Genomic DNA, 16,549 nt, shown 5'->3' on the forward strand with positions numbered 1-16,549 from the left:
ACATTAATGTCATGTGAAATACGGTAAGGCAAAAAAAATATTAAGGACAAGGAGGGTCACTCTGAGGTCACTGGATTGTGAACATACTAATTCTATACTTAAACGCACGTAATGCCTAAATTCACATTTTAAAAATGTGTCGTTTCTCCATGAAATACTGGTACAATGATTACTTCTCTTTATACTTTTCCTGTTCTCTCTGCACACTCCTTTTTTTTACACATATGGCCAAACAACATAGTTGAAACTCCACCTCCATTCCAAGTCAAAATGAACTCTCTTAACGTGTGTTTAAGAAACAGAGCAGGTTTCCAATTCAGATTTTTAAAAAGGGGGCCTCACAATGAGTCAGCAAGTATTCAGATGTTCTAGAGATCACATATTTTCTTACTAGCTACTTGCTCTTGTTTAGAAGGCAGACAATTTAAATGTCAAAAACGTGTGTTAAGAGTGCTGATTATGGAGCAAAGCTGCTGGCTTTAAATCCGAATTCCACCACTTTAACAGCCCTGTGACTTAAAATGTTGCTTAATCTGAGTTAGTTTCCTCATCTCTAAAATAGAGGGGATTAAAAACAAACAAACAAACAAAAAAAAAACAAAAAACAAAACAAAACCAGTATCTACCTAACTGGGCTACTGCATTAAATGAAACAGTCCATATAAAGAACACAAAAAATACGTGACACATAGTAAGTGCTCAAAAATATTATGCAGTTCTTTACAAATCCATCAATTATTTAAGGGAACTACAAAAACTCCTTCATATCCTAATGATCTTCCTAGAAGATGAAATTTAAACTGAGAAAGCATTGTAAAATGTAAAAACTCGACAATATTCACCAACAGATTAAATACATAAACCACAAATATCTGTTGTAGTTAAAGAATTCATTCAACAAGCATTCAATTGAAAGTCTATATGCTACTCACCAAAAGAACACACAGATAAAGATTAGTATCCTTGAAAAGTTGTTCCTTCAAAGAGAAAAATAAATCTAATACAATGAGGTATATGCACTTCTAAAATGTGGACATATTCCAGGGCCACCTGGAATGGCTCAGTCAAGTTGAGTGTCCAACTCTTGATTTCGGCTCAGGTCATGGTCCCAGGGTCGTGGGATTGAGCCCTGCATCGGGCTCCTTGCTGAGCATGGAGCCTGCTTAAGATTCTTTCTCTCTTTCTGCCCCTCTCCCCTGCACACACTAAAATAAAAACATTTTTTAAATTAAAAAAAATAAAATTTGGAAATATTCCAATGAATGGAAAGCTCTTATAAATCACATGCATGACCAATTTCCCCAAAAAGTAAAATAAATAAAAATGTAGCAAAATGAACATGATCACTATACTTAATTTAATATTTTTGACTTTTTGAAGTCCCTTTAGGATACTAGCGTCCCAGAGTTATTATCAAAGAATCATCAATGAATGTAGATATGCAAACATACATATTAAAACCATGTCCTTAATATGAGAATACATTCAAAAACAGACTTTACACTGTTTAAAAGAAGTCATAGAGTAATTATGCACATGGCCCATCAATCCTACTTCTAGGAATCTACCTTGAAGATACCCCTTCAATGCACAAAGATACACATACACTGAACTTGCTCATTGCCATCGTTGTTTGTAATTGCAAAATACCAGGAATAATGCCCAAAGAAAGTGCTGAATAAACCATGTTACAACTACCTAAGAGAATACAAAATCTGTTTAAAAAAAAAAAAGAGAAAGATCTCTATAAACTGACATACAGTGATTACCAGAGCATACTATTAACTGAGAGGAAAAAAGTGCAATGGAATGAGAAAATAGAGAGACTGGTATGTGCAGTGGGTAGGTGGAGAAGTGATAGCAAGATGGGAATGGAAGCAGGGTAGCAGGCAAGAAGAAGGTGTGACACTTCTCCATGTTTACCTTTTTATGTAGTTGTGACTGTCAGAACCACATTAAAGTTCACATACCCCTCACATACCACCAAGTTAAACCATTAACACCAACAAGGATGTGGAGAATCCAAACTGGAACACAAACAGTAACAAATGAACCTAATATCTGTAACATTTGTAATATTCATATTACAAATGAATAACAATCAGTGAGGGGAGTGAGAAAGAAAAAAAACTAACAACTTTGGAGAAGTTTCTTGACTAATAGCTAAAGAAAAAAAATAACACAAATAGTGCAATGTAGTTAATGAATGTTTCTCCTGGGAATAAGAATTAGCACTCTGAAACTACTTTTATGTGCATATATTTTTTTTAAGTTTATTTATCTTGAGAAAGAGAGAGAGAATATGAGAATGTGCACGTCCACACATGCCTGGTGGGGCGGGGTGGGGAGAAGGGCAGAGAGAAAGGGAGAGAGAGGATGGATGGGGAGCGCCTAGGTAGCTAAGTCGGTTAAGCATCCGAGTCGATTTCGGCTCAGGTCAATGATCTCATGGTTCACAGGATAGAGCCCCACATTGGACTCTGCACTTGACAACGTGGAGCCTGCTTGGGATTCTCTGCCTCTCTCTGCTCCTCCCCACCCCCCAAGGGCATACACATGCTCTCTCTCAAAATAAACAAACTTTAAAAATTTCCTTAAAAAAATAAATAAAAAATAGGCAAATACATTGTAGATAGTAAACAGCAGGTTTCTCACTGTTGGGAGAAAAAAGTCACAAATAAGGAAAAACTGGAACAAATCCTGTGGCGTTAGAATCGAAGTGTCAGTATAAACTTGAATGTTTTTTAACATACAGAAACAGACAAATATGTAAACACATGCAGTGGTTATAATTTCCTAGCTCTAGGGGCGCCTGGGTGGCTCAGTCGGTTAAGTGTCTGACTTCGGCTCAGGTCATGATCTCACGATCCGTGAGTTCAAGCCCCACGTCGGGCTCTGTGCTGACAGCTCAGAGCCTGGAGCCCGTTTCAGATTCTGTGTCTCCCTCTCTCTCTGCCCCTCTCCTGTTCATGCTCTTTCTCTGTCTCAAAAATAAATAAACGTTAAAAAAAAAAATTTTTTTTTAAATAAAAAAAATAATTTCCTAGCTCTAACTACTGAAGAAGGGTTTCTAGCAATGACACCACAATGGCAATACCCACACCCACATGAGAAATGGTGGTTTTTAAACAACTTTCTCCAATAAAAGGAATAAGGGCTCCCTGGAGAAGTGACTGATGATGATCTTAAGGCTGGAGCAGGAAAAATATAAGATAAGCCTGTACATTTTGTGGAGTTAAAATATTCAAACAAAAATATGGTGATTTCTTGAAAGATTCAGGGTCAGGTGTGAACTCAAAGAAGTTCCTAATGGTCAAATGTAGAACAATGTGAACAAACAAAACAATGATAACTGGATCTTAACCCATAGACTAAAATAAATATCCAAGTTCATACTGATATAATTAATAAACAGTAGGGGTGGGGGTGGGGAGAGAACGGCACATCTTTTCATTACAAGAGAATTCTAAGGAATAAATGTAAAGAATAGATAAATAAAGTACCCAGACACCTTGATGTTAATAAAGCTAATTAATTCTCAACAGAAGCATTAAAATAGCTTCAGAGGAGCCCCTCCACTACATTAAATTGGGGGTGGGGAGGGAAGGAAGGAAGGAAGGAAGGAAGGAAGGAAGGAAGGAAGGAAGGAAGGAAGGAAGGGCAAAACAAAATCACCATTAGGCAAATCCCACAGTAATAACTGTTGCAGACAAGATCTACCAATGAATGCAAAAATTATTGGGCTTAAGATTGAAGAGAAAAAAAAAAAACAATCTGCATAATCTCAAAGTATCTCCTAAAAGGTATTTATTAACTACAAACGAAAAGACAGTAACTTTATAGTGGAGAAACCCAGCAGACACCACCTTAACCAAGTGATCAAGGTTAACATAATGAATTCTGGACCCCTTGAAATGACACAATGAAATGCACCTCTTGATATGATGCATTTCTGTGATATTCTTGCCAAAAATGCAAAACCTCATTCTAATTATGTGAGTACATCAAACTCAAACTGAGGATCATCCAACAAAATACCTGACCAGTACTCTTCCAATACTTCAAAGTCATAAAAAACAACAAACAAACAACAAACTGTCAGACTAAGGAGCAGTAATAAACAAACGCCAAGATGGGATCCTAGATAGGGTCCTGGAACAGAAAAAGAACACCTAGTGAAAAGTTGGTGAAATTCAAATAAGATCTGTAAGTCAGTCAATGGCACTGCACCAACATCAAGTTTGTGGTTTTCATAACTGTATTGTGGTTATACATTATAATTTAGCAGAAGCTAAGAGGTATACAGAAACTGTACTGTTTTGCAATTCTTCTAGAAGTCTAAAATTAGTTCAAAATTTAAAAAAAACTTCTGCTATTGTTTTACAATGGTCTAAAAGAGAACACTTATGACCAGCTTCATTTTAACCCACTGAAACGTGAATTTAACATGATAAATAAAGCTACACTAAGTTAGAGCTGAAACTCTGTTGTAAGACTGAGGCTATGAAATGGGGCTACACCACTTCATCTGGTCTTCAGCAAGACATAAGAAAATGTTATCAAACACTTTTTCTTTGCTTCTACTACCATCTTGTTCTATGAGGGAACATCTTATTTGCAAGAAGTAACATAATACATAAACAACAACAGGCTCAAATTATGAAAAATTATTTAATGACAGTACTCTTGAAATTACAGGTCTGTAAAGAATATCACAATAGTCCCACAACAAACTTTGTTACTGGGGGAAAGATCTAGCACAGCTCACTCTAATAACATTTCATTTGGGAGTCAGGAGCTCCTTTGAGTGTGTGTGATGGTATTCTTGTTTTTTTGTGGGGGAGGGGCTGAGAGAAAGTTTTAACTAAAAATATATGCACAGTTGACTAAAATTTACTAAAGAACAAATCTTCTACATTTCTAGGCTATCTTTCAAAATCAGTCCTCTGTTCTGAATTACCCATTAACTTGTGGAGATTCAGGCTCACCCCCTTATTATTAAAATACATATTCATAAAACTTTTACAGTTGTGCTGTTCTAGTTACAAATAGCTTCTACTTTTCTAGGACATAATTTCACTTTGTTTAAGCAAGAATTCATTAAAGAAACTATAAATAACCTTAAATATTTAGCCATGAATAGAGGGTGGACTGGCATTGATGGCTTATTTTAGCACTAATGCAGAATGCTTTTTAAAAGCTTCATTTCAGCATGCATCAAGCTAATGGTTAACACTTGCAGTATAACTTTCAATGTTAGAATAAATTTCTCTTTATTTTAAAGATTTTTGCTAACAGTCAATATGTTATTTCAATTATTTACTAGTAAGAAAGTAGCCCTGGAGAATGACAATGGTGGAAAAATTAAAATTAAAATTTATTTTAAAAAAATGTTTTTTTTAGCATCTACACAACCTCTCCTTCTCTCCCAAAATATAATGCCAGTTAAAAGTGAACAACTTAAGGGAGAAGAATTGCCTATGGAATTGTAAGAATTCAAGGATTCATTGTGTGGTGCATGTAGCATACATATGAATCAAAGACATTTATTTCTATAATTCAACTCTGAATCATAAAGCTCACATTTTAGAGACCAAGTTTCATAAAATTTTTACTTGAAAAAAAAAATGTTTTACAAAATACCATTCTTCCAATCAAAGAAACTTTCCCAAAGGGTACATGTAGTTTTCTGCCTCAGAGATGATAGAATGACAGTCAAAGGGGAGAGAGAGGTTTTTTAAATAGCCACCTAGCTGCAAAACCTACTAGAAGTAGATTTTTTTAAAGTGCCTTTAAAATGCTAAAGTAAGGAATATAATTGTTGAATCTATTTGAAATTTTAAAAGTTTCCTTAAAATGGTCCATATGGTATGCACAACTTCACAGCTGGCACAAAACTGCCTGTATTTAGTTCAAAACACAAAAACAATACATATGAACAGTATTCTTTGAAAAATAATTCCAAATACTGCCACCGCATCCTAAGAAAACTTAGACAACAGTATTGACAGTATTCAGAGAATTAACAAAACAAGCTGAATATTAAAGTATTCAAACATTTACTTTCTTTTTAATACCACTGATAACAGTAAGAGAACTTGCTGCCAAGTGCATTCAGGATGGCTTATTTCAACTACATGTAACATATTTTGCTATACAGATTCTAAAGAAATGCAAAACGAGGTTCTAGGATGTAAACTCCTTGGCAGGCCCTAGTTTTTCTGCTGCAATCTGGCAGCTTTGAACTTTGAAACCCTCTTGGTAGTCTCCTCTGATATTTCTGACAAGACTTCTTTTCGTTCTGGAATGGTGGGTAACACAGGATGAACCATGGTTGGGTGTGGTGTTAAGGAGGGCGATAGAAATTCTTTTTCTATTACAGTTCCAGAAAAAGCCTAGAAGACAAAAGTCAGATTATGGTAATAAAATGCAAATAAGATGCCCACAAAATCTTGATCCTGTATTTGCCAATTAGACATTTCCTTTCATTAGAAGTAAATTCTTGGGGCGCCTGAGTGGCTCAGTCGGTTAAGCGTCCGACTTCAGCTCAGGTCATGATCTCATGGTTCATGGCTTCGAACCCCACATCGGGCTCTGGGATGCCAGCTCAGAGCCTGGAGCCTGCTTTGGACTCTGTGTCTCCCTCTCTCTCTGCCCCTTCCCCACTCACGCTGTCTCTATCAAAAAATGAATAAATGTTAAAAAAAAAAAAATGAATTCTTAAGATTCTTGGATAAATACACAAAAGTATAACATCAAAATATAAACTGTTTAGAGAAATCAGCTACCATTAAAATGTATCTTAATGACATCACCAAACATAAATAGATTTTGATAATATACATGTAAGAAAGCAAAATGTAAAATGAATGTTTTATCTGGGATTAAACAAAAATGGGTATGTAAAAGGTCCCCAATTTTCATACATTCACGTCCAGACCATGACGTGAAAACTAATGTATTAAACTAAAAAATGCTATTAGGGTGTCAAACGTGAGCTGACGAATGAGCTATCCTATGGAGGCCATGCTGCCAGCTAGCCAATAGCTTACTTTTCAGCGGTAGTGACATCTCTTAGGTGGTGTTCATGTATGCAATTACTTGGAATATTTTATTGCATCTTGCCTCAATTTTACTCAAGAGATTCAGTGTAAACTGAAAAATTAAGTGCTGATACTAGTGGAGGCAGCATCAGTCTCAAAATTTGCTACACTTAATTCAATGATGGAAATCAGATGTTCCGCACACTCTCACTCTCACACACACACACACACACACACACACACACACACACACACACACACAATGGTTCTTTCGTTTCAGCTGGATATTTGCTGGATGTAATGTAGTCAACTGTTTGTTCAACTGGAACAAAAATAATGTGTACAAAATGATGGAAATACAACCAAAGATACATCTTCATATATCTTTTTACATAAAGATCTGTAAAAACCAAGGATTTGATAACAATTTTATTTTTAAGGTCTCTGGTATTTGGATCCCCCCCCACCTTTCATCTTCTAAAAACTCATTACATACAAAGTAAAATTTGACACGTAAACTTTCATGTGTATTTTGCTTGCTTTTGTCTACCAAGAGTACAAACTGAGTTAAGACAGTGTATCACCTGAAAAGTTTAAAAAGCCATCCCCTCCACCTTGCCCCACCAAAGAAATGAAAAAACAAGAATGCCCCTACCCTCCCACAGTATTTCAAGAACTTGGGTGAAATCCAAGCTCTTAAAAGAAACTTCAAGTCTACTTTCTCAAAACTCCTATTGATAAAATAGGATGATAAAATAGGATGATGCTCACTGAGCCTTCTTACTATATTAAAAACGCTTTTGAAAAAAGAGACACTTCAGCGTTTAAAGATACTGAAAAGCAGATCTTTTCAAGTACTTGTCATATGCATGAACTATTTGTTTTCATGTTAAAAAAAATTTATAGCATCTAGAATGCTAACAAAAACTGTTCAATATGAAGTACAAAGCTAGTTAGAGTGAAATAAAACTAAGTCCCAGACTTGAGGTCTAGCTATACCATGATACACTAAGTCCTTATAAAGTAAAAGTTGGGCACCTGGGTGGCTCAGTCAGTTGAGTGTCTGACTCTTGATTTCAGCTCAGGTCATGACCTCATGGTGCTGAGATCGAGCCTGCACAGGGCTCTGTGCTGAGTGTGGAGCACACTTGGGATTCTCTGTCTCCCTCTCTCTCTCTCTCATAATAAGTAAACTTAAATAAATAAAAAGTAGCAAAGGTCTACATCCATTACCTGTTTTTCTAACAGTATGGAAGACTGTTAAATTGGATACTTTCTACGTCAACTGAGATGATTATATCAGGTGATATAATGGGGAGGAGAACATTCTAATTCTAATCATACATGCTGTCCCTAAATGCTAATGATCTCCATCCCCAGTGACAATTTAGTACTATTATTACCATTAAGTTACCATTCAGTATAAGCAATAGAAGTTTTACATATGCTTATTTATATATAAACATATATATTTTATATGTATTGAATGTATGCACAAATGGGTATATCAGTTTGATACAGGTATGAGTTCCCCAGTTTTTCTAAATACTTTATAAATTGAAAATTTGAGATACACCCAGAACAAAAACAATTGAAGAAATCATCCCCGGGAATAATGGAAACCCTAACATATGACTATCTCATAGATAGGAATTTTTGTTTTGGGATCCCTCAGTACCATTCCCCCCACACACAAGTGTGTGCAATGTGGTGGATAAGAATGTATATGTGTGCACTGACTTTTTCTGAGGAGAGGATCTACAACTTTCTTTAAACTGTAAAATGGCTCCATAACCCCCAAAAATAAATATGTCACTGGCACAGGCCAAAACACAGGACTTCAGATAATTACCTGCCATACAGTATTTTTTCTTTAACTAAAGCACATAAAAGAGAAAAGTATAATCTGCTACCTATAAACTATTATAAAATGACTATAGTTTGGTCTAGTAGTAATTCATTTAAAATAAGCTGCTAAATGATCTTCTTGTCAAAAAGGTAATGTATATGCAAACTAAGATACTTTAAAATTCTTATTTCACAAAAATAGAACTTTAAGACTAGTAATACTTTTCCCCCAAAAAATTTTTCTTGAACTAAGATTATAATATCTGCATTTGTGTGTTTGCTAGTGGCTATTAATTTTTTATAAATTATTAATTATCAAAAAAGAATAAGCTTAGAATTAATTAGGGTCCATGACTTTTGAGATTAAATGTATGTATCAGCTAAAGAAGCTATAAGATAAACAATGTCATTACTCAGCTGATTAACTTCAATAAATAACTATACAAAAAAAATAATAATTTAGAGATTGTAAGATTAAAGATTTATAGACCATACCAGGGAGATATAGCAGCTGCAATTTTTTAAAAAGGAGAGGAGAGCCTCTTTTAAAGAAATAACTTTTCGACTCCAAAAGTGAACTGTGAAATCAGGAAAATGAATGATATGCCCTTCTGAAATGGAGCTACCACCACTTTTTTTTTTTTAATGTTTATTTTTGAAAGACAGAGAGAGTTGGGGGTAGGGGGAAGTGCTGGGACAGATGATCCAAAGCGGGCTCTGCGCTGACAGCAGCAAGCCCGATGCGTGGCTTGAACTCACAAACCACAAGATCACAACCTGAGCTGAAGTCAGACGCTTAACTGACTGAGCCACCCAGGCGCCCTGCTATCACCACCTTTTTAAACTCACAAAAAGTGATGAAAGATACTGTACGAAATAAAGAGTTAACAATACACACACACCTCAGGTGTTCCTGATAAAGGCAAAAGTTTCTTGTGATGGTTTTCTTCCTGTTCCTCTTCCAAAATACTCTCACTGGTGTCACTACAAGTGGCCTCTTCGCAGCTAATACTCCTCAGAACTCCCCGTCTGTCATCAAAGTCAGCAGCACTGCTTTCACTGGTGTCACTGCAAACACTGTTCTCTCTGCTGCGAGACTTCAGGATGGACTTACGAGGAACATATTCTCCATTCACAACATCAACAAAGACTCTATGATGTCCAAAAACATATACACGCACTTTAGGTAACTCATAAACTGAGGATGAATTTGTAAGATTTTAAAAAATATTTTTTAGAAATTAGAGTGTTTTTTTTCAAACTTACATCTAAAATTTTCATAATCAACAATTTTGTAGCTTCAAATGATGTATTTTACATTCTTTAAAATATGATTTTTTGGGGCCTAATACAGCACTTTATTTATAAGCATGTTCTGGGTGACAACAGTCTAATTTGTCGAAATTCTACATGTAATCTAGACCTACTTAGAAAACAATTTAGCAATTTTAACTATTTTACAAATATGGGTCATGAAAACAGTAGGTATTTCCAAATGATAACTTTCTCAACAAACAAGACAACAAAAAACTGGAACAGCAATACTTAACTTACTTCGCGGAAAGGCAAACCACATGCAAGCATCATAGCTGTGGCAGGAAAGCACTGCTCCAGCCCACTGGAAACCCAAACTTACATTTCTAAAGTTAACATACTACGATTTTTTCACTAGAAAGATTGAGAATGTTTAAAAGCATTGGCAAAGAGGGGGGAAACGGGAAACTCATGCAATGTTCCAACTGTTCTGAACTGGGCAGTTGTGGTGGCTCAGCAGCTCCTGGGAGAGCCTTTAAAATACTAAGCCAACCCGATCAGAGCCCCTCACCTGTCCGTGATGGACAGGCTTCTGTGTTACAGGCAACCTGCTCCTGTAAATGTTCAGTTACAAAAAGAGGTAAGGGGACGGCAGCTTGTCCTGTTGCCCGTGAATACCACTCACCTATAAATGTCAGCGGGAGTCCTGATGGTAGGCAGTTCCTGGGCAGAATGACCACTGCCAGAGCTGTTCTTTCGTTTACGTTTGGCTTCTTCTTTCTTCTCACTGAATTTTAAAGTGGTATTTTTTCCAGTATTTATTCGGACCTAAAAATTTCACAGCAAATTACAAACCTTCTGAGAAATTAAATCAAAGCCAAAACTAAAACAAATAAACTTTATAATTAAAGAAGAGAGACAGTTTTTGACATGAAATGATGTACACTATTATAGGATTAAAAAGTCCTTACCTTAACACACTTCTACAGCATTAAATTATATCTTCTTTAATGACCAATTCTAGTCTTTAGGGATTTTATTATTGTACAGAAAGCAAATTACATTTAAATTAAATGACAGATTTATTATAAGTTTTCATATCACCCCATTACTTTGATATAAATTTTTGGCTTAAATCATGCATTTCAAAACAAAGAACATAATTAACCAAAAGAAATATTTGGTAAGAAAATATAAAATTTAAGTCATAAAAGCAATATTAGATAATGCTTAATTATTTGGAATTTTTTAAATACCTCTAGTTTTTAGAAATTGGACTAAAAAATAAAAACCAACCCTGTAGGATTATTATGTCATTCTTCTACTCAACACTAACACTACACTTTCCATATTAATAATGACTGCTCTTCCTCACAAAATTCCTACAAATATTATTTATTCTTCCTATTTTATCAACATGCAAATAAGGAAAAATTTAAAGCATGAAATAAGAATCCTAAAACAAATTTCTTTTTCTGGCTATTACATCAGTTTTTTCTAAAGAACTCACAAGATGCTCCCTTTAGTCTGAAGTATTAACATATAAAAAACCATAAATTATTTCACTTCATACTACAGCAGGATAACTTAAGGGACCTTAGAAATATCAGATATGTTTTAAACATGTTTCATTAAATAATAATCACAGACACTTAAGATTGATACCACAGACCCTTAACTGTGATACAGGCAATCCCTGCACGGATATCTAGTGGTACAAAGACCAGTGCACTGAGACAAAGGACTTTCTGTTGTATTACTAGCCAGGTCTATGGACTTCTAGGCCTTAAGTATAAAGATGAATTCCCAGTTGCTACTCAGAGCAGCACTGGGAGCAAGGGAATGGATTTAAGGTAGTAGTCTATCCTTCCAATCAGAACTAACTGTTTTGATTTATTTTAAATACTGGGATCCTACAGTAAGTACAAGGGGAACAAAAAGTCTTTTGATACTAAAGAAAAGCTTAAAAACCCTGTATTAGAAGGTCTCTACAGGGGCGCCTGGGTGGCCCAGTCGGTTAAGCATCCAACTTTGGCTCAGGTCATGATCTCACAGTTCATGGGTTCAAGCCTCACGTTGGGCTCTGTGCTGATAGCTCAGAGCCTGGAACCTGCTTCAGACTCTGTGTCTCCCTCTCTCTGTCCCTCCCCTGCTTGTGTGCTCTCTCTCTCAAAAATAAACACTACTTTTAAAAAAAAAAAAGATCTCACAATAACCCCCAGTTCTTAAATGCCAAAATTCTAGAGTCACGATTACCCACAGATGTTTAGATTTACTTTATCTGAAAAGAAGCTACTTTTTACTTCCTCCTGAACTTTTCCACTTTGCTCATGATGCTCCTATTCATGTCATGCCCACACAGAAAGTAACAACCTGGCATCATTAAAAATGTAGCTAATGTAGTCACTTTCAACATCCTAAATACACCAAAACACCCACAATATAATTAACTCTAGAATTCTCAGAAAACTCTCTGAATGAAGGACAGGTGGAGCTACAGTAGTTGCTACTCAAATCTGATTCCTTTCCAGACCCCAAACAATTCAAATTCCACTGTGTCTTCAAAGAACAAAGGACCAATGGGAACTATCTAGACATTGACTTTTTCTCCCGTTTTTTTTTAGATAAATTGGTCAGAACAAGAGGCAAAAGATGATTTTATTATTTGGCACTATCAACAATATTAATTACTCTAACAGTGTTCTTTTAAAGAATATTATAGAATATATTTATATTAAATTATGTTAATATTTAAATTATACACAAAAAGCATACAAACCCTCTTAGGTTCGACAGTGTGAGAAAAATATATTGTTGGTACAGAATGATCTCCAACCCCTAAAACATCATTTTCATTATCACCATCATCATCATCATCATCTTCTTCTTCTTCTTCATCTTCATTACTGTGATAAGAATTTGAACCAATCATTGAACAGTTCAACTGACTATTCACTTGGCCATTGAACAGTTCTGAATGTGTAACATCCTTATAACAACTGCTGGAATGAACAGAGTCTGTTACTTGGTGCATCACATGCACATTTATGTTCTGATCTTCCTTTTCTTCTTCAGAAGATGTATCTTCTCCATTTGCAATCATAGTATCAGGCTTACTAATAAGAAAGAGAGAAAACTAAGATCAAACATACACATCAAAATACTACATGTTCTAATTTTCAGTTCATTTCAATGGGCAAAAATTAAGATTTTGAATAAGATATTTTTAACTAGAATTCTAGCTGATAAGAACGCTTTGAAATAACAACAACAAAAAACTCTATGCTAATTCTGTATGTTGTAGTTACTCAAACATAAGTAGAATATAGATGATTTTTTTACCTTTGCAAGAGGACACTGGCCACACACAACGTAAATATGATATAAATAATACAATCAAGAAATTTGCAAGAAATTCACAGAGATATGTATTTAAAGACCATAAATTATAGCCCCAGAACATTAACACTGGGGCTAATTTATTTTCTGTTTATTAACACTGGGGCTATTTATTATTATTTTCTACTTCTATATTTGGAATACTTTAAAGCATGTATTATTTTAACTTTTTATAATGAAGGATTTATATGTATGCACATGAATATAATTATATTTATACACACACATGTACATTTTTCATGCTTCATTTCTACAAAGGATTTGAAGACCTTACAAAAATAACAAAATCAAAAATGCAATAGAACTGAAATAACGTCATGCAAAAACAGAATCATGCCCAAGAAAATCACAAGATTCAAGATGGATCTTAAAAAATGGAATATTATCAGTTAATCAAAAAGACCTAAGAATTTGTAGGTGAAATGTAAAAAAATATACATATATCCTTCGTGCTTCATGTCCTATTTTTCACAGAAACTAATTACTGCATACGGTGCATCATTTAAGCAAAATAATATAGGAACTTCTGTAGTAATAGATTTCATTGAGTATTTTGACAATTCCAAGTGAGTGCTAATGTATATTTCAAACAGCAGTTTGGAAAAGTTGTTCATATATATAACTACCTGACCAAATTACAAACTGCCTGCTCGACAAACAGAAAAGTTTGTAAAGGAAAGCAAGGATAAACATTTTACAGTAACACACAAATCCACAGCAAATTTTTCTTTTTAACAAGTCATTTAGATATACAGCATTATCCTGGCTACAGTATAAAAATAATTCAGTTAAATTGTAAATATTTAAAACACCCATAATTATTATGTCGACTATCTGATATACCTTAGTACTTCATTATACAAAACATAGCTGAATCTTGTTATTAAAAACACAGGAATACGGATTTTAAGTATTTCTGTACCCACACATATGCATGGGCATGTGCATGAATGCACAAGTCCTAACAGAAAATATTCTAGAAAATTAATATATATTTTCGAGTGGGAGGATTATTGATATTTTAATATATTATACTTTTCTGTATTTTCTTCAATGAGCATGTATTGTTTTATTAATGAGGAAAAAGACTAACAAGGAAATGTGTTTAGAAACAAAATCTCTTGGAAAGATAATTTGTCATTCGGTACCTATCAAGTTCACCCAGCAATTCTTCTTGTCTCTCTAGTTCTTCAAGTCGAGCCCACAGTTCCTTATCAGCAAGCAAATCCTTGGATTTGACATCATTTGCAAAATCTGCTTCAAAAATATCTGAAGTTTTTGGTTTGGAGTGAGGTTTATGGGCAATTCGGTGTTTTGCTATTTTTTTTTAAAAAAAAGGAAAGACATGGCTGTTAATAGCCACCTTTAAAAAAGCACAAACCTAGACTTAGTGAGACTTTCTTCTGAGAAGAGGGGATATGGAGATGGGGGGAGGGAGGGGCAGCGAGGGGGGGATGCATGGCTTTTAAGCAAGCAAGACAACTCCAAGGATCCATCTCTCTCATAATCTTGCTACTCAAAGTGTGGTCCAAGGACCAGCAACACTGATATTCCTGCAGAACGTTTCAGAAGTATATACTCTCAGGGCTACCCCCAGATCTGCTAAATCACAATCTGTGTTTTAACAAGAGCCCAAGAGGATTCATATGCACATTAAAGACTGTGAAGAACTGCCTGAAAGCTTCAAAAATGCATTAGCAAAAATGGTCACAATGTACCCTAGTTATAACACAAAATTCAACACAAATAATACACATCTTCCATCCTTACTCAAGAGAATTCAGTTACTAAAGTAACACATCAAAGCCTTGTCACAGGATACTTTCAACTCTAGGCACAGCCAGGCATAAATACCCTAGGAGGAATCTATGGAAGCTAATCCCTGGAAAGTTGGACTATAATTTTGTATATGAACATTTCTCCTTTTTAAATTACTTTATCTTATTTGTAATCCTCATGTGAGGGCAGGAGATAAAGAAAATCTGAACTCAAATCCATTTGCTTTTCATCTGAAAAAAATAGACTTTTTTATAAAGCAAATTATAGCTTTGAAGAAGGCAATGGGAAGAAGTCTAAAATGCTGTTATGAGATATGGTTAACGATGACCTCCATCATACATTCAAATGTACAACACTGCTTCCTAAATCTAAAAATGTCGTAATTATGTTTCATGGCCTATTATTGTCCATAACTATTATTGATAAAACAGCATTAACACCTTTCATATTTCAGACATGTAAAATACAAAAATCTTTCATTGGTCACCACAAACAAAAATTATAACTTGTCTTTCTCTTCTTTAACTGTAATGTAGGTCTCCTTTATTTCACCTTCTGAAGCCACTTGCTATTAATTTTAATGCCATATTAGTAGAGACAGTATGGCTAGAATATGGCTCCCAAAATTGTCTCTATTTCAACCAACAAGTTATCTTCAGAGTTAATTACTAAAATATGAACTTTAAAAAATCAAAATAACTGTTAAAAGTAATGGTTTTCTACAGTAGCAAATTATAAACCATTTCTGTAATACTTTTAAAATTTTCACTGCTGTAACACTTTACAACTGACAGGGGAACCACTGCCTTTCCAGAAGGAAAAACCAAACATGTAACCCATCCCCGGCAAGAGAAAGCTATGAGGTAAGCCTGGGACAACCCGAGTACGGGATGCCACTGCAGACGACATAAAACGAATGGCTGAAATACACTTAGATTATATTCAGTCTTTCTTCCAAAAACAACATCTGAAGCTACAGTTTTAAAAGAAGAAAAACTAGCAAAAGATACATTATGACTCCACCAAGGTCAATGATCAAATTTGAGGCAGATCCATGTACAGAATACACGTCTTCTGAATTGTAGACATCTGGATCATTAAGAACTTTGAAGAAAGCCTGTCATCTCACTACGTAAGTAAATCGGTCAGGAATCAAATTTTTCACTGAAGTATTTATCTACTAATGTTTATATTTTAAAGTATATTAAATATATAACTATTTTATA

General features: G+C 34.8%; 1 protein-coding gene across 2 annotated transcripts in view; it reads right to left on the bottom strand.

Annotated features, from left to right (window-relative positions):
• Positions 1-4,652: 4,652 nt before the first annotated feature.
• Positions 4,653-16,549, bottom strand: part of URI1 (URI1 prefoldin like chaperone) — an 82,626-nt gene continuing 70,729 nt past the window's right edge. For both annotated transcript variants that reach the window (XM_019423299.2, XM_019423297.2), the window contains exons 7-11: positions 14,693-14,861; positions 12,925-13,261; positions 10,831-10,973; positions 9,794-10,043; positions 4,653-6,395 (exon numbers count right to left, since the gene is read on the bottom strand). In XM_019423299.2, coding sequence (XP_019278844.1) covers positions 6,213-6,395; positions 9,794-10,043; positions 10,831-10,973; positions 12,925-13,261; positions 14,693-14,861 — 1,082 coding nt within the window. In that variant the 3' untranslated portion in view covers positions 4,653-6,212. The remainder of the gene's footprint in view (positions 6,396-9,793; positions 10,044-10,830; positions 10,974-12,924; positions 13,262-14,692; positions 14,862-16,549) is intronic.

The sequence above is a fragment of the Panthera pardus genome, unplaced genomic scaffold, assembly GCF_024362965.1.
Source record: "Panthera pardus isolate Hobbes unplaced genomic scaffold, ASM2436296v1 HiC_scaffold_18, whole genome shotgun sequence".
In the NCBI taxonomy this organism is placed as follows: domain Eukaryota; kingdom Metazoa; phylum Chordata; class Mammalia; order Carnivora; family Felidae; genus Panthera; species Panthera pardus.